Here is a 23174-nt window from a genome sequence, read left to right on the forward strand (position 1 = left end):
AAGTCATGCTGACTCTTAAATTTACGTAGAAAGGCAAAAAGACAAAGAATAGCCAAAAGCAATTTTGAAAGAGAACCAAGTTGGAGGAGTTACAGTACCTGATTTGAAGACTTACTGTGCTATAAAGCTACATTAATCATGGTAGTACGATATTGGCAAAAGGGATGGACTCAGAAATCAAAGGAACAGAACAGAGTCCAGAAATAAACCCACAAAAATACGTTCAACTGATTTTTGGACAAAAGTGCAAAGGAAATTCAACAGAGAAAGGACACTCTCTTCAACATACAGTGAAAGAACCACTAGATGCCCAGATGTATAATACAAACCTCTACCACCTTAGCACATCTCACATCTTTTACAAACCTTTACTCAAAATGTATCGTAGACCTAAACGTAAAACCTAAAACTATGAAACTTTTAGAGGAAAATATCAGTGTAAACTTGTGTTAGACAAAGAGGTCCTAGTCATGACACCTAAAGCACAGACCAGAGAAGCAACAACTGACACCCTGGACTTCATTAAAATTAAAAGGTGTTGTTATGCAAAAGACGCTGTTAAGAGAAAGACTGGTCACACCTCGAATAAACTATTCGCAAATCACATTATTTGACAGAGGACATGTTTCCAGAATATATAAAGAATCCTGTCTCAAAATTCAGTAATAAGAAAACAATCTAATAAAAAATGGGCAAAAGACCTGAACAGACACTTCACGAAAGAAAATATATGGAAGGGAAATAAGCACATGAAAAGACGCTCAGCACCACTAGTCATTAGGGAAACACAAATTAAAACCATGAGGAGACACCACTACACAGACAATTAGACTTGTTAAAATAAAGAAAAAACGACACAATCAGAAGTGTATGTAAGGATGTGGAGACCCCGACACTCCCATCCACTGTTAGTAGGGATTCCAAAATGGTACAGCCGCTCTGGAAAACAAGCTGGCAATTTCTTAAACGTAAAATATATACCTACCATATGACCCAATCATTCCAGTCCTAGGTATTTACCCAAGAGAAATGAAAACGTATTTGTACAAAAACTTGTATGCAGCTTTATCTATAAATGTCAAGAACCGGAAACCCAAACATCCTTCAGTGAGTGGGTGGATAAACAGACTATGGTATATGCAATACAGTGAAACACTGCTCACCAAGAAGAAGAAACAAACCACTGACACTCACCAGACAGCATCTGAGATTGATCTCAGTGAAAGAAACCAGACTCAAAAGATTCAAAAGTCAGACTACACACACACTGTATGCTTCCATTTATAAGGATATTCCAGAAATGGAAAACTACAAAGAACAGATCAGTGTTCCTGTGGGTTAGGATAAGGGGGAGGGGCTGACGATAAAGGGCCAGCACAAGAAAATCTGGGGAGGTGATGGAACTTTCTGTATCTTCAATGTCCTGCTGGTTACAAGACTGTGGTGGCAGCTGTCAAAACTCTTGGTACTTACTGTACACCAAAAGGAATGCATTTGCTGGGTAAAAGCTAAAAGAAATTACAAGCACAAATAAGCACAAGTTTCTTTTGATGAGAAGAGCATTATGAATGCATGTATCAAAACCTCCTAAAAAGTGGCCCCCTGGAACAGCATGATGGGTCTGGACACCTCCTGTACATAAAAACACTTCAAATTTTGCACTTTCCAGGAGTAGAGATTAAGTAACACATAAGCTTAAGCTCTGCAGAAGATGACCCACCTCATAAATTAGAAAGACCCCACACATCAGCATGGAGCTAAGGGTTATACTGAATTCTCTATTATGAATGAGTGAACTGCACCAAGAGTTTCTAACTTACTCATTGGCTGAAATTAATTAGTTAATTTAATGATCCTTACTCCTCCTGAAAAGGTTTCCGACGTAGCAAGTTTACTCCCAGACTGTGACTTCAGATGTTATCTTGCGCTTGTTAGGATTTTCGTATCAGGTTCCAGAGAATTTAAAAAAAAAAGGGGGAGAGGAGGGATTTCCATTTTCCCATTTTCTACGACCCTTACTTAGGTTTTCATTAAGTATGTGAATATACCAGTCTGGCACCCAGAAATAAAACCAGATTCATTCAATATTATTCCACAAAGAACAAAATCTATTAACACAAATTAAAAAAAACTTAGCCGTAAGCTTTCCGTGGATTGATTATTAAGTCCACAGAAATGTCATGACATCATCTACTTGGCATCCCCTTTGCCCCAGGATTTAAGCGAGAGGGCAGTTTATATAATGATGATCCTGTGGGCATCACAGGCAGGAGGCAGACAAGAGAAGGGAGAAATAAAGTGGCTTCTGTGCTTTTCAGTCTCCTCGGCACATGTCCCAGCCAGGGAATCAAAGCTCAGCTTTCTTCAGACTGAGGCGCTGCTGCTTTCTTGCTTTTCTATGACATCCCCTTAGCTTCAGGCCTGAACTTTTTAAAAAAAAAAAACCAAACCTTACTATGGGACAACTGTGACTATGATGCTTTAAGATAGCAATGAATTATCTGATTTCAAATAAACAGTGTTAAAACCTAAGAGATAGGAGAAATCCTCATGACCCTGACAGCTCATTCATCCACTTATTTAAACAGCACAGAGCACATATTATGTGCTAATCAAGTTAATAAAGGAGAGGAGATTCAGGAAACAGACTGAAACTTGAAAATATGGAGAAAGGCAGAAGTTAAGTTTTCATGGAAAGAGATACAAATTTTTAAAAAGCTGTGATTTAAAACAGTAAGGATGACTGAAAAGAGGGTTAGTGAGCATCTGAATTGGGCACAGAACTAGGGGTGCAGTGACATGTCTGCGCCAACCTGGCCACCCTGACAGGGCTGTCACTCAGCTGCCCCAGCTCCATGAGGAGCTGCCTGAGGTCACCCCACACGAGGGCTCAGATGTGCCTGTCGGCCTGGCAGTGCAGCCCCACTCTCCGTTCTGCTATGACACTTCGAAATTTTTGAGAAGTTTTCCCCCCAAAATCAAAATGTGTTTAAAAACCAAGTTTCCATCTTTTCAAAAATTTCAGAGAAACATAAACATAACACAAAGTAAAGTACAAAGTCAAGTTTTAAGGAGAATAACTTTCTTATCCTAAGGTTCTAATTCTAAGATGAGCTAGGCCATATCTCATAATGTGAACAGAGCAAGCTCTGGAACCACCCTCAAGTCCCCTTTCTCGCAGCACTGAGTGGGGCCTGTGGCATGTCCCTGAGGTGAGGGCACGTATGTGAAATGCCCGGGCACGTGGGACGCCTGGCACGTAGGGACAGACCTCACTGCATCGCTGACCACGTCTGAGCTGGCTCTGCCATCCGGCTAGTTAAGATTCTCAGTCCCTCTCTAAACAATCTGTCTCAATTTTTGCCAGTGAGGATTAACCCGTCTCGGTCTCCCTGACCTCTGGGGGACCCGCTCCTCCTCTCTCTACTGGCTTAGGTGAGCCTCTCCATGACCTCACCTCTCTGAGAGCCTTTCTAGCTCTGACCTGTTAAGTCTCACTCTCATCTCTGATCCTCTCCTTTCTACACTTACAGTTTCATTCATCTAAACATTTTCGAGCTACATATGGAAACCCTTTCTAATCTCTATGTAAAGCTCAGTTTCTTTACAAACTTTTATTCTAATAGAAATAAACTGACTCCTGAGTAACTACATTCCAGTTTCTATTATTAGGCTGGAGATTAAAAAAAAGTCAATGACAGTTCTCAAAACAGACAGGAACAAATACTCTCCAACTGCGTATTTACAAGGGGCTCTGGTAGCGCGGTGAGTTATTTACTAGATTATTTGGGGTGGGGGGAGTGGGGGAAACATGACACTAAACAAATAAGAAAAGGGAGAGGGTAATAATCAACAATAAACAAAAATATTTAAATATACAAATAACTGAGGAGAAGACTTATTAACCTCTTTCACTAATACCTCGACAGTCCATGGCTTCTACATCTGAGGTTTACTGACTTCTAATGAAACGACACAGCTGGACTGCGTAATGTGTTTACGTCATTTGGGACATACATTTTTATTTCCATTTTAGGCTATTTGGATCATTTCTATTTTCTCAGGTGTCATTTTCACATTTAAAAAATGCATGTACCTCTTTTATAGGAGAGAGTTAGCAATAAAGACACAATGACTTGGAAAGGATGAAGCAGTAAAGACACAGTGACTTTGCCAGAATTCAAGCTACATATGTATACAGGAGCTCTGAGAGAAAATTTCATGAAACCTTCTTGTTAGGTGTTCAGGTAACTTTTATGTATGTATGTGTGTGTGTGTGTGTGTGTGTGTGTGTGTATATGGTTTCCAAACTCCTACATCTTGCTCCACTCGAGGATGGAAAACGCCATTACTGGTTTACATGGGGATACTCTAACTGGAGTCTTTTTATTTGTCACGCTGAGTTCAGTGTCACACACACTCACCTGTGACTTGCTTATCTGGAAGAGACGGGATTGGAATGGCTGACCCAAACTTAACCAGGAGGCGCTCATATAACCAGTCAAAGTGCTTATACCTGTGGTTTACAGATCGATTAGTGTTCTACAAAATAAGAGAAAGAAAGAAAGAAGTTACTAATGCCAACTACAGAAAATGAAGAAAAAAGCAAATTGTTACTAGCGATGCAAGCAGGATTCTGTTTTGGTAACTCGGATACTTACAGTAGGTGTTAACTGATATTCGATGTAGCTCTTCAGACCATACATCTTGGAGCCCTTCCTGGGATCTGCTACCACACAGTCAAATGTAGAGGTAGGATAAACCCACATTGGGCCATAATCTCCAACCTACGCAACATTGCAGGGAGAGTTAATTCTGTTACATGGAGAAATGATAAATATAATTGATGTAAGTCATCAAATGATTCTTCTTAGGACTAGAAGTCCTTAGAGGGTGATTCTCGCTCTTCTTTGAGAAGTTACATAAATGCTCTCTGTTCCTGTTAAGGTTACATTTAAAGAACGCACTTAATGGGACAAGCCCTTCTGCTCCCATGTGGGCATCTCAGGCCATGGAGAGACAGCCTTTCCTCTAGAAGAGTGCTAGATGGAACACAGTTTTTCTCTCTCTTGTCCAGCTGTCTTAGTTGTATGTAATTAAGGGCTGTTTTTAAAAATTTCAAGTCTATTGCAAACCAATAGCTCTGTGAAATATAAAATTACACACTAGGATGTCTCAACAATGTCAAATCCCAGCAAACTTTCTCAACACTTACTCTCATTTGCTGTAAACTCAGTCCTAATTATTTTTAAATGTGAAAGGAGGAAAAGTGAGGTGGGGCAGGAAAGTTCAGAGGCTATTAGGTCAGGACAGTGAGTGGGACCCAGAGAATTTTAATAAAGGACTGAAGGTCTCTGACAACAAGTTACGATGACTCTCCAAGAGGAAGCCCGGGTCCAGAAAACGCTCTTAAATGCAGAGCAGGAATCTTTAAGAGGAACCTTTTGGGAACTTCTCTCAGTAACTGGGACCAAGAGAGGCAATTCTTATCAACCAGGGCCCAGTACCCACAGGGCCACACTTTACTAGTGGGTGTGGTTACTGGGCCTTAAAAGCAAAGAACCAGGTCTCTGCTTTCTCTTGGTTTTCTGAAGACTCTACGGCTTTCTTCAGCTTCGTTTTCCACACAAGAAGCCCACACAGGCAGGCAGGCCGGCCGGCCTACAGGATATGCGGGCCAGATTCAACCTAAAACGTGTGGGACAACGCAGATGCCGGGGTCCTTTAGCTCTGCTCCAACACTATCATGCTTGTTACAAAGTCCCCTCTGAGCATCTGAGGGGCAAGCCCACAGCCTCCTAATTCTGTGGAGCTTTAAATTTAATGAAAAGAACAAGGATACATATTCAGTATTTATAAGAAAGTCTAAAGAAATATGAAAACAAATCTAAAATAATCTTTAACTTAACCACTCAGAAGATAATTACTCAAGTTTGTTTTGAGGGAAGAAGGAGAAAAGGGCTCCTGGCCACAGCCCTTCTCTCTGGAGGTTTCTAGGATTTCAAGCTTTTCAAAGAAGTAGGAATAAGGAATATAAAAAATCCAGTATCATTCTTGCAATTTTATCAAGTTTCCCAGGACCCCAAGATTACAGAATAAGATCAGATGTTTCCTCCTTGTTTGAGTCCATGGTGATTACATTCAAGGGCCCCTGCCCTCCTGCCCTGCCCCTAACTTACAGTTACAGGATTAAATCAACAGAGTCAGAAGGCAGCTATGGTTCTCTCTTCCAGAATTTCATCTGGAAATATGCAACTAGCTAGCTAGAAAATCTACCAGCAATTAACACTGGGTGAAACCACAGCGCCTGTGTCATGTCATGTAATGAGCTACTCGAAGGCAGATATTCTTAACGGTGTACGCACTCCTGGCATTGTATTTGGTAGCTCCATATCATGACATGATAGCTGGTTTATTGAAAGAAAGATTATTAACAACATTGTGGAAAAGGCAACTTATTCTGATAACATGCAAGTACTTTGCCAGGGTAGAAACCTAAATATCTGAATTGGGTTTATTAGCTAAATATATAGGGCTGGTAGAAAAACAGCCTATCCAAGATACTTCAGGATACTCTAGAGAAAGAAAAATTAATAAAAAACATACATTCTATGGGTGTTGTTGGTTCAATTACTAATAGTCTGAAAGGTAAAAAATAAGAATACCTAAACAATATAATGATGGGCATTAATTTATGCTAATGATCTTTCCTGCTCTTTAAACACTAACACACATTGTCAGTTACTTACTTGGAGCATTAAATGTGTTTAAAAATACTTTCCAAATGACTAATAACCCTCTCAGCTTTAAGGTATTATAAAAGAGATTACTTACAAACAAAGCAAAAAAAAAAAAAAAAAAAAAGACAAACTTACAATGATGGGAATTTTCTCTTTGGGTTTTGCTAGCTGCTTGGCCAGCAGATACTGTTCCATTCCAGGCTTTGCAAATCCAGGAAATCTAATAATGAAGACAAGTGCTCGTGAGTCTTATGCTCTTCCTTGTAAGAATTCTACAACTCTAGTCCACATTTACTTAATACAACAGTTTGAACTTGTCCTGTCTTTCAGATGTACTGGACCTAGGAAACTGTGGTAAATGAAACCTAATGTAATCAGATTGTTCAATGGCCAAATAGTCATTTAATTAAGCTTTATCTGGTAAGAGAACAGTCTGACTCCAGAAAGTGTGATATTTATGGATACTCTGTTTGCTTAACTGGATGCGAGACACTATTGCCACACGAAGAGTGAAGGGCAGACTAGAAAATGTCCCCTGGGCCACAGGGGCAGAAAATACTGAGCGTATCAATTTGAGTGGACGACTCGGGGTGAAGGCCACATGGCGGCATTTTTACATCTACATTAAAGCTGCCTTTCAACAGTCTTCCTCCGGAGGCCATGATCACCCCAAAGAAGCTGCCCCTGTTCATAAGTCTTTGTGCCATTTTCTTTTGGAACTGCCTTCAGAACCAGTTTATGAGACACACAGAAAAAAACTAGTCTCCTTAGTAAAGAGACCCAAAACAAAATAAAGTTGGCTATTTCAGAAATGAGATCTATATCCAAAGCAAAATTCTAAAATTGAAGAAAAGTTGGAATAAATGCACAGCTATCCAATATGCTAGTTCTAAAGAAGACAAGATTAATTTGGGTTTTAGAATTTAGGAAGGGGAAAAAAAAAAAACCCCAGAAAGCGAAATACCTAAAATAGGAAACAAAAATCTTATTTCTACAAAAACCCAGCTACGTTACTTCTAGTTTCATTCATACATCAAGTTAACAGCCAATGTGATACTCTCAGGGGCCCGTATCTTTTCCTCATTCTCTATTGACCTCCCTTCATTCTCTCTTCCCCAGACATTCTTTAAAACACAGCTATTCAAGCGAGTGAAGAGTTGTCTAGGAGCTGGATGGCCTTGGGTTTGAATTGAACTCCAACACTTAACAGCTTTGTGCCTTTACAGCTTCAGTCTCCTTATGTGATGAATGGGACCAATATGACCTACACCCTTTAAGGTGATAAAGGAATTAAATGAAAAGATTTATATAAAGGCCCTAGTATATTCTCATACACTAAAATCATTTCTAATTATTCCATCATCTCTTTGGAAGTATCTCCTACAGCCCCTGGTTGTGTTTCTCTGTGCCTCTTCCACATCCTGAGCTTTCTTTTTCTATAAAACTTACTGCGCGTAACTGCCATTACCTATCTGCACATCACAGCAAACTACAAGTACCTGGAGAAAATGTATTTCATGGACCTAGAGGAATTATGGAAATATACTAAATGCTTCACGAGTTAATGGGCTAACCTGGAACACTTTTACTAAAGAAACTACAATTTTGCTAGAAAACGCTAATGGAAAAATTTGGGATTACACCTGGCGACAATGCCCTGATGAGGCTATAAGCTTCTGAGTGCAGGGATCACATTTCACGCTCCTTTTGGCATTCTTATGGACCACAAACTCTAGGGCTGACTATGCACTCATTTATCACTTACTGAACAGCAATGCAATCTATTAATTCTCTGAGTACCATCAAGATGTATTCTTGTAATGTCCAAATATACTTAAATTTCTGATCTCCTTTTCTAGTATAAGGTTTATGTTCCATAACTGGAATCATAGCTGTCATATAAAATGGACTAACTGCTGAAAAGTGTTAATATCAAAAAAAAAAAAAAAACTTATAACTGTTATAAGTGAGTCATTTATACATTACTCTAGTTAAATAAAAATACGTAAGATTTTAAATGGCTCCCAGCACCACAGACAGAGGGGGATGCCTCAGAGGTGGGGGTGCAGATCAGGACTCCTTCCATTGGTTTCAACCTGGACTGAAACTAAAGGCAATCCCTTCACTTTAGAGATGCAGAAACTGAGTTTGGAACAGGGCACCCAACTTCCCCACGATCGTGCAGCAAATCAGAGGGCAAGCGTGCGGTGGTGGAGAGCACGGGAGGGGTGGTCAGAGGCCTGGCACGAGGCAGAACCTCACGTACCAGCTACGAGAACTCAGACTCGGCCAGTCATTTATCTCAGTCTCTGCATCTTCATTTTCAACAGGGGGCTGAGAGATATATTATACTGAAATGGGTTTTAAATATACTTTGTACTTAGGTTTAAAGAACAACTGAGGGTAGGGTAAAGTCATGACAGACTATATTGAGAATTTCAAATCTGATGCTAAAAAATAGGATGCAGTCAGTGATAATGACTGACTTTTAACTCATTTAATAACCTGATGCTATTTAATACACTCAGCAGAACTTGTAGGCCTCATTAAACTTACATACACGTACATCAAAACTTAGACTCTTGATATATCTAGGTATATATCAAGCATGTTTACAATTTTTTTCCAGAGATAGATTAACATTCTTTGATATCTGCTTGGAATCATGAACTTGGAACACTGAGAAAAAGTACTAGTAATTTTAGAAAAACTACTTTAAATATAACTGCTAAAGTAGGGCATTTGAAGATAAATCATAAATTACATCTCCTTCAGGCTATACTGGTGTAAACTATGGACTCGCCCAGAACCTCTACCAAGGAACCCCACAGAGCTGTGTCTGTGTTCGCCCTTTCCAGTATGCCTTCCTGCTAAGCAGTGTTTCTACAAGTATTGCTCAAAACATTTTTTTTTAATCTAAGAATAATCTAAGTGTAAACAAAGCCTTAGAAACATTAGGCACAGTAGTGGAGTACACGTGTGCTCGGGAGGCTGAAGGCCTGGGCTGGAACCCTGACGACATCACTTCCCACCTGTGTGAACCTGGGCAGTTGTTTATAACCTCCATGGGCTTTAGTTTCTCCCAGATAAAACAGAGATTATATGTCCCATAGAGGGACATGAGGGTCACACAGGAGTGTATACAAACTGCTCTGCACAAAGCCTGGCACGTGGTAAAAGATTAATAAATAGTAAAACATTTACAAGAAAGTTATTAATATTATTTTTTGCTTCCCTGTGACATCAGCAAAGAAACCTTAAAATGTCAGGAGTTGATAAAGGTAGAAACAGTATTTGGCAGATGATTAAATGGAACAAATATTTCACTTTGAAATGAAAAAAAAATTTTTTTAAATAAGCTTCCAAGCTAAGAGCCAAATAAATATGATCAAATCACTCCCCAAACTCTGCAGTCACTCAAAAGAGAAAAAGCCTTTTTGATCTTCTGTTTCTACAGAGTCACGCTCCCCAAGTCCCTGAAGCCTACTTGTTAAGTGGCAGCTTCATGGAAGAGGAGGCTGCACGGCTGTTTCCTCGCTGAGCGCCCCCCGCTTCGGCTGACTCTGGGTCCTTGAAGTAGGCGGCAGACGACTTGGGCTCATCCCAGTCCTCATCCCAGTCGTCGTCATCACCTGTTGCTGGAGGTGGGCACGCAAGATCGTCAGTAAAGAAAAACAAAATAGAAGTGAGAGGACTTAATTTTCTGATTGCAACTATCAACTGGGTTAATCAATTTTTTAAAAAAGGAGAAAAGGGTGTGGGGTAGAGGATTATAATAAACATGTGAAGAGTACACGCTCTGCGGCCAGACGGTTTCGAGGCTTGAACTGTAGATTCTGCCTTTCAGTGTGAAAGACAAGTCAGAAACAACCTGAAGAGGGCTGTCGGTCTGAGTCACCTCAGATAAATGCTGACTATTAGAACGCCCCGTGGTACGTAGGGCAGACCTTTGTACATCGATAAATTTAGCTTTATAAACTTGCAAACAAGCAGACCAGAGACCCTTTAAGCCAAGAAGACTGGGGAGGACAAAAGGGATGATAGAGTTTTGGAAAGAAATTGTTTAACCTTAATAATAACACAGGTGAGAGAAGGACGAGGGGGTGGAAGAGAAATGAGAGACAAGTAGTAATTAACCAGCATCAGGAGTCTGAGATTCTGACAACAATCTCTGTGTCAGACAAGGTGCTGCCAGCTTCCCGCCCCCTTCCCTCCTCTTCCACTGTTCTGGGCCTCTGTCTCCCACTGCTGACGGCCCTTTACCACCAGGCAGGAAACTGCCCTGGGACCTCTGCCTTCTAAGAGTGCTACCGCGAGAGGCCGAGAGACAAATGCCAAAACAAAAAAGAGAACAGACAGTATTAGAAGGATCCAGGCCAAGATTCCCGGAGCCATGCCAAGTTACTGCAGAAGCAGATGTCAGCAGTCTCGTCTGGATGTTTCTGCCCAGCCCACGCCTCCTGGTCCTGCCAGCAGCCAGCTCCTGTCTCGGAACCAGCACCTGTGCTCTTTACAGCTCCTGCGCTCTTTACAGCTCCTGCAGATGAGTCTCTTGCCATTTAGCACATTCAATTCTTGGCACAATGTGCTCACACAGGGATCATTCAAAAACAGTGGGAGGCTCTCGTATTGTTTTATTTAATTTCAGAGCAGACATAAATAGCCTTTTTAAATTCCTGAATTGTTTCTCCTTTTAGAAATTCCTCTTTTGCCTCGGTATTTTCATTAATAACCTAGGAGTCAAACAGGTAGTTAAGGAAAAGATAGAGCAGCTAAGTCAGCGGTCAAACTGGGAGATATTCAATCTCTGTGCACATTTTTTTGGCCCAGGATTTAAAAAAAATTTTGTGTTGGTTGCTAAGATCTTAAAGTGGGAAGATACAATCAAGATTTCCAGTCTCTCTGGAACTGTGGTGGTCCAGGACCACTAGCTTAGTTCTCCCGAGATGGCATCAACCTGCTGGCTGGAGCAGGACTGCCTATCTCCGCCTTCCGCAGCCCCACAGCACTGCACTGTGGTTTTGCTTTAGGAACCTGGCCCCTGCAAGCGTTTGCACGTGTGACTCCTTGCAGGTAACTGAGATTGGACTAAATATCATAATTAAGGACTATCTACATTTGCATCGAAAAACAGGTTTGCTATGAATCAGAGCGCCTGAGAACAGTTCCTTTGATTAAATCTAAGTAACTCGGATGTCCTGTAAGGTGGGCTCCCTCACCAGCGGAGCCCCTTCCTCACCTGGTCCTTGGTAGGCCTGGGGATGACCAAAGGCAGTGTCCCAGTTGTTGGAGGTGTTTCTTTGGGCTGCAGCCCCCTCTGGTTTGGCGCCCCAGCCATCCGAGTTTTCCCAGTTTCCAGATTTGGAAGCATTCCAGGCTGACCAGGGGTCACTGCCACCGCTGACCTGTTGTTAGGGGGAAAAGGGAAAGGATTTGTGACTTCCAGGAGGCATTACTCATTTCAGCAGGAATCACACAACAATTGAATAGGGTTGCTGAAAAATTGACAGAATTTTAAAATAACTTAAAATTTAAATAAAAAATTTAAAACATGTAGGAAAGCACAAAAAGCAGCTGGATTTTACTGATGTTAAGAATTTGCTACATTTGCTCGGAACTTTACAACCAGTAACAAAGAAACTCCCTTTCTCTTCCTTCCCCCCAGGTAACTACTTTTCCTACTTTTTCATTCCTGTGCATGTTCTCATACTCCTGTTGTGTGTAATGGAATGTGTAACACATTTATGAATAACAATCGTTTTCTATTTTTAAAACTGATCTGAACAACACTGTACTCTATGTATCTCTTTGTAAACTTTTTTTCACTTAACAGTATGTTTTTGAGATTATACATGCTGATAAGAATCTGTTTTATTCACTTTAACTGATTTATAGTAGTCAGTTGTATTTTTAATTTCTAATTTTTATTTGAGAAGGCAGTATGTTCTCAGTAAAATAAATTCAAATAGTATAAAAGAATATGAAATTTAAAAAATATTCCTATCACCTTAAGATGCCAGTCATCCTTTCAGAGATAATAGCTCCTAATACCTTACATATACTTACTCAAACATGCCATGCAGAGATCCTTTCTGTTTTTAAACATACTGTAAGTGAACCCAAATTATACTTTCTGCTCTGCTCTTTTCTTTTTCCATATAATAGCCTGAAATATTCTCCTAGGTGCATTAGCATGTCTCCTAGGATGACATCATTCTTTCACACTGCTCCATTGAGTTCCACTGTATTTATTTCCCATAATTTAAACAGCATATGCTGATACTCATGCATCTTGTTTTCAGTATTTTGCTACTGTGAATGATGCTGCAAGGCCCATCTTTGTACATCTTTTCCCAAGGTTCCAAGAGATCTATGTGAAATTCCCAGAAGAAAAATTGTTGGGCTAAGGAAAGTGTGCACCTAGAATTGATATATTTTTTTCAAATTGATTTCCTAAGAGATTATAAAGTTATAGTTCTACACTCCTACTGACATGCCAAGGGTCTCGTCTTGCATAAACCGGTTAGTTACCATTCTCCAAAATAATTTAAGAAATATTTTCTCCCATTATTCCTTAGTGTAATTTTATAGTTTAATTATTAATATTATAAATAAAATGTAGGAACAGGTAATAATTGGCACCCAATTCCAAAAATTTCAGTAAGAGGACCTATAACCCACCTCTCACCCCTGAGGCAACCACAGTTTTTGTTTTTGTTTCCTTAATTTTTTAATTTAAAATTTCCAACCTATATGGCACTTACTTCAGTAAATAATAAAGGAATCCAATTTAACGTTTTCCTGTAGTCAGTCTGTTGCCCTAATACCATCTAATGAATAATCCATCTTTCCCTCACTGATGTGAAGTATCACACACTGGACTTGGGCCTACTTCTGGACTCGCTACTGTATCCTACTCATGCATTCATACTAGTATCAAGCTACTGCAGAGCCCACTAGATAGCATGCCGTTAGAACAAGTTTTAAAAAAGGCATTTATTTTCGTTTGAATCACCTTAAATTTACAGATAAATTCAGGGGAAACAAATAATGCATTTAAAAAAAATCCAATATTGAATCTGTTCACTCAAGAACATGGAATAGCAAATTTTCCCCTTTACTTGAGTCCTCTTTCTCACATGAAAAAAATCTGGTGTTGGTAAAAAAGAAAAAAGAAAGAAAAAAAAGAAAGAAAGATGGAAAGATAGATTAAGAGAGAGAGATTTACAAGAAAATTACCCAAACTGCCTCATGTGTTTTAGAATGCTATGGTGGTGGGTCTTTTTTTCACTTTTTACCAGCTGACACATGGGGTGGGTAAGTGCCTGCCACCTACTGAAAGCATCAAAAACAGCATACATTTTACATGAGAAAGTATGACTTCATTCTAACATCTTTTATATCTTTAAGAAAAAAAAGTGACTAGTGATTTTGCTCAAAGTCAACTATTAATAGCAGAAAGACAGTTCATCCTTATGACTGAATTTCTCGAATATATGATTCACAAGGAGCTACTCTCAAGCCACTCCAGTGGATACTGGAAAGGAAGGCGGTCGTGTTGAGGGCCTGATAATCACACTTCATTTATGAGAATCCCTTCCTTTCACAGTTTTCTTTAAGGAAGAGAGTTTTATTGAGCAATATTATACTCTGTGCTCCAAACTATGAGGTTTTGTTTTTAGAATAAAAACTTCAAAAGGTACAGAAATTTTGGATAGTTTGATGACAATAAGGACAGACATTCATCTGTCTAGCATTTCTATAAACTGCTGAGGAAAAGGAATGGAAGGGTTATAAACTAGAACGTTAGGAAGAGGGAAAGTTCAGCGCCTGCGTGCCGGCGACCTCAGATAAAGGCTTTCACCAATACTGAGGAAGAAACGGGATGTGAACCACTCACAGCAAGTATCCCAGGAGAAGGTACAACTTACCAGGACAGAAACACATGGCATGATAGTTCTTTCAGAAGTTTCTTTGTTTATAAACTGCTTGTAATAATTGCTATACTATTTGGTGATGGGTATGATCTTAGCTCTCTACCTCATTTATGAAATCCTTGTTGGTAAATCTAGTAATTGCTTCTGTCTTTTTTTTCTCTCTTGAACATTCTACCTTGTTTCAACTTGACTCCTACTCATAAATCTTTCAAAATCTAGCCAACTAGAAAAGAATCTCTCCAGGTTCCATCATTGACTTTTTCACTCGCGCTCTCTCTCAGGTGACCTTTACTGACTTCTAGGCCCCTCCTCTAATATCAATAACTAACAATCAGCCACGCGGCCCAACACGGTCTGTCTCTCTGAACCCACCCTTCCCGCACTTTGGCCTCTGGCTCCTTTGCTTTCTGCTCCCAATAACCCTCTGTCCCTTAACTGCAGGCATCCGGTCATCCACGCCTCTTCTCTCTTGTCTTCCAGCTTTCCTTCCATGTCTTCATCCACTTCTCTTCCCTCCCTTCCTGGTAACAAACCCCTTCTGACTCTATCAATCACATTAATTAAAAACCATTCATTTAGACCTAATGGACAACAGAAGAGATTCCAAGCTCCTTAATCCATTGACCAAGACCCTAACTCTTCCTCGTACTCTCATTACTCACCAGTAGCCCTCACTCTGTGCTTCAACCTGCAGTTTCCCAGACTTCCCTACATCCCTGCCTTTGCTCAGGCTAGACTCTCCCTGCATGCAAAATCTCCTTCCTCATCTTCCTAAATTCTGTCACAGTCCTACCCACTGAGGGCGCTGGCCTCAACCTGCTGGCGGACACGCAGTCACATCCTTCCACTTTCTTCCAAAGTTTGTCTTCTGTTAGAGTTATCTGCATATCAGCTGGTCATTCCACTAGGAAGTCCTGGGCAAACACTTCCCCCAAAAGATTCTCAAAATGCCTTAAATAAAGTGGCAAGGACTCAAATATTTTTACTTAAAGTAGACAAATATGATGTTCTTGATCATGTGTACGAAATACATATTATTCTTTGGCTGACATCTGACCTTTGTACCATTACCATTATTTCACAAAGATGGAAATCCGATTTTCCTCATGTATACAGACTTGAGCCTTTTCTAGGAAAATACCTCACTGTGGTCAACTGCAGAATAAGTGATTTTCAGCACTACCATCCTCTTAAGAGAACAAAGCCTTCCAAGTTATCAGCAGCGCAGCAGTGCACTATAGACAAGTTGGAGGATACTGACAGGTATCGATGGTCAGACAGATGGACATGTGTGTGATAAAGCAAGAACAGTAAAATGTTAATGGTAAAATCTAAGAGGCAAGTATACAATCATTCATTATGAAGTTCATTTAACTTTTCTATGCTCAAAGTTTTGGCAAATGTTGGAAAATTCAACCAACAAAACTTATGCTACAAATATTCTGTCTTCTGAATTGCGGGAGGATACATGCAAGGGACAAGAGAAGATCTGTGCCCATCAGGGTCACCAGTGGTGATGTCCTACCGTCTATGAACGTGGGGCCTGCACCTAGTGATTTGTAAATTAAGTATTTGTTAAATTAAAACAGTCCCAAAGCATGTTTGTCTGGATCTCTAGTATAAATGCATTTTAATCTGTCTGGCACTAGAACTGGCCAATTATCTGACTTTCCCCCTAACTCCCAGTCCAACTAAAGTAAATGCTCCTTAAGGCCCAAAGCAATGTATTCAACATATTTGCTGATTTGGCACTCTAAATTTTAAAGTTATCCTATCCTCATAAGGCAAAGAAATGCATTTACATTGGCTTTACATCATGTGACTTATTTTAATGTCTCCACCGAAAGGAGACTGGCTTGTCTCTGACTGTAGAGCAGAAAGACAGAGAACGGAGTCAGAATGGCCATGATGGCGTGGGCGGGGATAGGTATTCCCGAGATGATAACCACAGGAAAGGTGCATCTTACAAATGCGTAACATGGGTTAAAAGGGGGCAAGGATAAGAACACTGGTCCGCTGGTTGAATTTTAAATCCACTTGTGAAACTGTGGGAATTTGACTCAAGTAAATTTCACATGGGTGCAGCGGTTAAGAACTTAAGCTCTAGAGCTGTCCACCTGGGTCTGAATCCCAGCTTTATCTTACTAGCCGTACGAGCTTGGGCAATTCCCTCCACCTCTCTTAGTTTCCACACTTACAGAATGGGTATCATAACATTAACTTGCTCCTAGAAGTTTTGTAAGGATTAAATGACATAATGCATATAAAGCACGTAACATAGTATCTGGCACATGGTACGTGTTCAGCAGAGGTTATTTTACTACATGAGGGCTCATCTAGAATGTAAAGAAAAGAACGAGGACTGGTAAGTCCCCATTAGTTTATGCTTTAGAGGAAATGATCAGTTATATTTCCAAATGGTTCAATGCCAGGTCACATTAATAGGGAAACTTCTGATTAAACAGGTGATTATAAACACTTAAGATATTTTCTATTTTAGACAAAGGTCTGTTTAGTTCAGATACATAAAAGAAAGAGGAAGACAGAAACGTTTTGCCATAAAATTCAAAAGCAACTCTAAATTCTTGGGATTCTCGGCACATCCTCTGTGTGCTAAATGCTGAGATCTTTTCTTCAAAGCCTAACCCCTACTACAACAAACTGGGCTACAACGATCTGGTTTAATGACTCTTTGGCCCCTGACTTCTTTGCTCTCAATTTCAATAACCCCTTTTGTCCCTCATCTGCAGACATTTGGTTGCACAATAATGCATTCTGCTCCTGCACTAAGGTTTCAAACTCTGAGGTACCTCTCCTATCCTCTTCTACAGCTCTCCCTCCTCTCTTCTTTCTACTGAGCAACGTCACCATTCTCTCCTTTCCCCACCCTGTACGGCACCAATCCCATCTGGGCTCTGTCACCTGCATGATTAAAAACTCTTCGTTGGACCTTGCTGTCCATGGAATAAATCTATCAATCAAGTTTCACTGGAAGTCTCAGCTAAAAGGCCTTCAAGGTGTAAATCTCCGTTACCCTTCCAATTCGTGTATGGTCCACATTCTGGGCTGCCATGTCCCCAAGAAGAGCTTTAGTAAAACAGCTTACCTGAAACAATCACCTCACTTGGGGAAAAAAGGATTACTTCTAGGGAGTTTAAGTGTTTATTTCCTCCTGCATCCAGGTTTGAATTTTACCTTATTTATGGAAGAAGAAGGAGAAGGAGAAGATGAAGAAGGTGGTGATTGGCTGAGACTCTCAATACAACCAATCTGAGCCAAAATATCCACCTTGAAATAAAAAAAGGTGCTCAGTAAATGAAGAGGAAAAAGAGAACACCAAAGCTAAAAACAGCAAATGCATATCCGGGCTAAGTTCGCCAGAAAGTTCCAGCATGCCACTCATGCACAGACATTACATGCAAAAGCAAAGTCCCTATTGCGTATAGTGGCTTCTCTTCAATGCGTTAGTATGTACTCTAAAGGCTGTTGTTGTCACAACACAGTATCACTGAAGCACTAAAAACAATTATAAACAGCACAAAAGGAATGGAGCAAATATCATGCAAGTCATACAATCGATGAAAAACACTCCAGAGGAAAAACACAGCCAACCTTTAAAAACTGTTAGGATGTTGAACCAGTGCTTTCAAAGCCATCAAACACGTGAGATGAGCAAAGTGCCTGGACGATACAAAGGAACCACAGAGCCAAGGAGGACCTACCAAGCCCAGCTGAGAGCACAGAAGAGCCCGCCAGCCCAGTGGGTGCTCCCAAGCCGCTGACTGGCTCGGTGTGCGGCACCGACGTGAGAACAGATAACTGACACCCCCATGGAGCGAGTCAATGGCCAAACCAGCACCGCTGTTGAGAGGACAACCCTGGAGCCAGATTTCCAGGCTTCGAATCCCAGCTCCACAGCTATCTAGTAGAGAAGGCATTACTATCCACATTTACACAGCGTTAGGAGGATGCACTTTTTGAGTATAACCCTCTTGCGAAGTAAGTGGTGGTATTACTTCCATTTTGTAGACATAACAAATTTGATTTTGGAAATCAACTGATACACAAAGTAGACAAACAAGATGGAGTATCAGGCAGCCAATTTACATTTCCATTTAAAACTAAAAAAAAACAAAAACAAAAACAAAAAAGGTATGAAATTGCTTTCAAATCACTGGAGATCAGGCAATAAAGGACCTGACCCCAGCCCGGAAAGACTTTCCAAGCCACAGGTCAGGGACGGGGAACCACACAGACCACAGTGTCTGTGAATTGAGAAGACAGAGCTGGGGGCCTGAGGCAGGGAGTACTGAGGAGAGAGCTGCAAGGAGAGCTCCGGGGGACCCAGGACTTAGGCTGAGCACTGATCAGCGTCTGCACTGAGGAAGCTACCATATGAAAGGATGAAGGATCAGTCCCCCAGGTGGGGCGGTTCTTACCAGCCAGAATGGAAGACCTCATTCACAGGGGTGGTATCAGGTACAGCACTAAATAGATAAGCGAAAAATAGCCCTAGGTTGAACATTGCTCTGGCCCCACTTTAAAAAGCTTAAACTGATAAAGAATTAAACTGTTTCTAAGTAACTTAACTACATGCCAGAACAGAACTCAAAAATATTTATGGGAATACAAAAATATCCAGCACATAACGGGAAAATCACAGTACCTGGCATCCAACAAAAAATCATCAGGCATGAAAAGCAGCAGGAAAACACGACCCACAACAAGACAAAAATACATCAGTTGAAGCTGACCCAGTAATGACACAGATGACAGAATCAGCAATACTTAAGAGCAGGAAAGCTTTCAAATATTGATGAGACAGAAGAAACACTTGAATGGGCTTCCATGAAGTGTCAAATTTAATAAGCATAAAGGAAAAAACAACCACTCTAGTGGACTGAAACACATTGCATCAATGTCAGTCCATGGGTCTATGATAATGCTTAAAAGAGAGAGAGAGAGAGAGAGAGAGAGAGAGAGAGAGGAAAATTCATTTGTCACTGTTTGCAGTGGCTATTAAAATAACTTCCTACTCTGAAAACTGGCAATTAAAGGGAAAGAATTAGGCATCTATACTGAATTCCAATAGAAACTGTTTTTCAAGGCAGCTAAGTAGCTCCAGGTAATGAAGGGAAGTGCTACTTTACACAGAAGAAAGCCAACTCAGTCAGCGTGGAAGGAATAACATTACTGATTCAGGCAAGGATTATCATCTGGTAGCAAACCATCGTATGGTTAATAGCACTAAATTAAGACAGATAATCTTCTGGTCATAAGGAGAAAACATAACTTGACAATGGAGGCACAAGACAGTCATTAACTTGACACAAGGTCATTCTGATCATTAATGGTGGGGTGACCAGATATTATGCCTTCTGAGGTGATGTAGCATGAATATACAATATCACCTATTCTTTCCCAAAATGTTCAATTTGAATCCTTTGAGCCTTTAGGTACAACTTCCAATTTACAAGGAATACAGAGGATAGAGGAACAACTTAAACTTACCAAAAGGACCAACCAGACAAGTCTAGGAGATAGGAGTTCTATAGGACAACTGGTGAGTCAGAATTTAAAAAGCAGCAACTGTGCTAAAAAAAAAAAAAAAAAAAAGACTGACAAGGACTAAGGGACACCAGCAGATACAAAGCTTGGTCCTTAGATTGGACACCATTTCATAAACAAGCTGTAAAGGACATTCTGGGGTCAGCTGAGAAAATTAAAACTGGTCTGGTGATTATGTGAGATGAAAACTTACTGAGAAGGAAAAGAAAGGATCATCCATTTTTAAAAGGTTACAAAGAGTAAATATTCTCACGCATGTCTCACAGGCATGCATGTGTTTACCCACGTTCACATAGAGGAAATGAGACACGCACCAAGGTGTAAACAGCAGTGGATGGTGGGAATCTGATGCTCGTCTCTTTGCCAGTCTGACTTTCTAATTCTCTACAGTATGTATGTACTGCTTCTGTAACAACAGAAGTTTATTTTAAAACATTCTTTCTAAAGAAAAAAATCCCACTAGTCTGTAACTGCTGACCACAAAAATGACAGGTCTGGTTTTGTTATATTTTGCTACTTTACTGTACTCTGCTTCGGATATGACATCCTTGAGAGACAAGGAAGAGTAAGAATCAAATTCTTACTTCTGACACTGGCATCAATGAAAATGCAGTAAGACCTGGGCAAGGGCCTGTCTGGATAACAATGGTGAAGTCAACTCAGTTCACTGGTTTCCCAGTTGTTCTTCAAAGCATGGTCTAAGAAGAACAACTTTCCCTGCACGGATTATGAGGCTGGGAGAAGACGGGCAACAGGTGTCTGCTTGCACTAGGTCAGACTTCAAGGGTGATCGAGGTTTGAGAATTAATGAAAAAGATAACCTACATTTCATTAAGGTTGCTTTCTGTTTGGCTTACTACCAAACCAGCCAACTGAAGTACAAAGAAAATATGGAGGTTCAAAAGATACTGATCAGTGGGTACAGCTCCCTCTGGCCACCTGGCTCCTTACAGAGGATGCCCAAAGTTCAATATAGGTCAATACAGATCATTCAGTTTGATACGTCTACCAGGTAAGAAGGGTCGCTAATCATGGGTGCAGTGCCTTGTATATTGTCATCTTGGGGGAAAGGATCTGGAAGCATTTGAGGGCCTACCTTATTGCCATATAGAGACATTCCTGCTGTGCCTCAGTCACACACATATACGTTCTGCTTGTTATGCTGCCTGTCACACTACCACACCCTAATATATGCTCTCCCGCTCGCTCGGAAGGAAAGAAGGAAGAAAGGACTTCAGGGCAAGACTTTGACCAGTGGGGCGGGGGCACAGCTCAGTGGTAGAGCGCGTGCGTGCGTGAGGTCCTGGGTCCAATCCCCAGTGTCCCCATTAAGGGGAGAAAGATCCTAAAACAAATAAATCAAAGAAAAAAAAAAAGACTTTGTCCAGTGGTATAGAACAAAAATGAATGGAAAGCTACTTGTTTTGTGAAGACTGAGGCAATTATGTTTTTGTTTGTTTGTTGCAACTCACCTGCATGACCTACATATCCGAAGTCTTTATCTGGACATTTCTCACTCACCAAACATCTAATAACCAACATACCAATTATGTTAGGACATGGGAACAGAGAGCAAATACTGTGATTTCTATAACCCATGAACATTTTAATCAGCTTCTGACAAAGGTTAAGGTCTTTTTTTCAAAAAGGCCTATGGAAGGTATAAAATTCTCTCATATAAAAAGCCTAACCATTTCAGCCCAAAACACAGAAGAATTTGCAAAATTTCCTATTTTGTTCTTATATATCTTCTGCCCAAAGGACATCACCTAATTCTATAGATGAACTTCTACTTACTTCAAAAAAACCACTAACAGAAATATAAAACCCGTACACTCTTTTTAAAGTCCATTTGTAGCCAATCACATCACTACTACTGACTGGAAGTTACCCTCCAAAAAAGTTTAAATGGCTTAGCAGGTCCTTTATTAACTCACATTCTGAAGCTACAGATGTCAATTCCAGGTATTTATTTTTTAAATAGTGAAAGTTAAAGGGATTTGCCTTAAAAAATTTGCCTTAAAAAATAGAAAATATTTGCTAAGAGGATTTACTTATTTTTTTCGCACAAAGTCTTAAGACAGGTAGCTTTATGTGCCAGACGGGATGGTGCTACAAGGAGCAAGGCCACCTGCCTCCAGATGGACTGCGTAATAAACGTCCACGTGAAACGGGCTTTTACGGACAGTCCTCTGTGACGGTTGTGGTGCAACACGCTGACCAGCCCCTCACCACAGTAGTTTTAAGGTTAAAAACAAAACAAAACCACCTTTTGCCTTTGTCATTTCTCTCTTGTTAGATGAAACCAAACAGCAAAACAACCTAAACAATAAAATTCAGCAGTGTGTATTTCTGAATGGGTCTCAGATGCAAAGAGCTGTCTGACATAAGGAAGGCGTCTGTGATCAACAAGGCACGGAAGGCTGGCACTGCCTAATGCGGCTCTGGGGAAAAAGTCAACAAATCGTCTGAACAGATGTGCACAACCTCCCTTAAAAAGCCCTGCAACCCAGTAAAAGGGATTCCTGTGGGGCTGGGGAGGGGTGGGGAAACAGAACCGCTGCGCTGAGGATTGTGTAAAGAGGAAAGTCCACCGTGCGACAGGCCTTACCTTGAGATAATGAAGTAGTAAGTCTTTGTGAAGTTTTCTCCTGCTGATCTGTTTTTAAATGGGCTATAAAATGGTCTTAAAATGGCCTACAAATGGACTTTTTTTGAGAAATGAGAAAGCAAAATGTAGTTTCAACATAAAATTACTAGTACCTTTCTCATTCCTTAATGAATAAAAATTCCGTCATAACAAAACACCATTACACTGAAAATTTCTACATAATAAAAAGATGTTATATCCTTAAGTACCCACTTAACTTTGGGCGTTTAATATCCAAACTGTTAGAAATAATTAACAATCCCAGAGGATTTTCTGTAA

The 23174-nt window shown here is 40.4% G+C and overlaps 1 protein-coding gene across 3 annotated transcripts in view; it reads right to left on the reverse strand.

Moving 5' to 3' along the window:
• The window catches only part of SNX9 (sorting nexin 9), a 95642-nt gene that overhangs the window by 23185 nt on the left and 49283 nt on the right, over window positions 1-23174 (reverse strand). The window contains exons 1-7 of one of the 3 annotated variants that reach the window (XM_074368084.1): window positions 18400-19484; window positions 17873-17965; window positions 11980-12145; window positions 10228-10378; window positions 6876-6960; window positions 4662-4787; window positions 4425-4542 (exon numbers count right to left, since the gene is read on the reverse strand). In XM_074368084.1, the coding sequence (XP_074224185.1) occupies window positions 4425-4542; window positions 4662-4787; window positions 6876-6960; window positions 10228-10378; window positions 11980-12145; window positions 17873-17965; window positions 18400-18627 (967 nt within the window). In that variant the 5' untranslated portion in view covers window positions 18628-19484. Of the gene's footprint in view, window positions 1-4424; window positions 4543-4661; window positions 4788-6875; window positions 6961-10227; window positions 10379-11979; window positions 12146-17872; window positions 17966-18399; window positions 19485-23174 lie in introns of those variants that run through there. The other 2 variants (XM_074368083.1, XM_074368085.1) reach the window with 2 other exon arrangements.

Source organism: Camelus bactrianus, chromosome 8 (genome assembly GCF_048773025.1).
Source record: "Camelus bactrianus isolate YW-2024 breed Bactrian camel chromosome 8, ASM4877302v1, whole genome shotgun sequence".
Classification (NCBI taxonomy): domain Eukaryota; kingdom Metazoa; phylum Chordata; class Mammalia; order Artiodactyla; family Camelidae; genus Camelus; species Camelus bactrianus.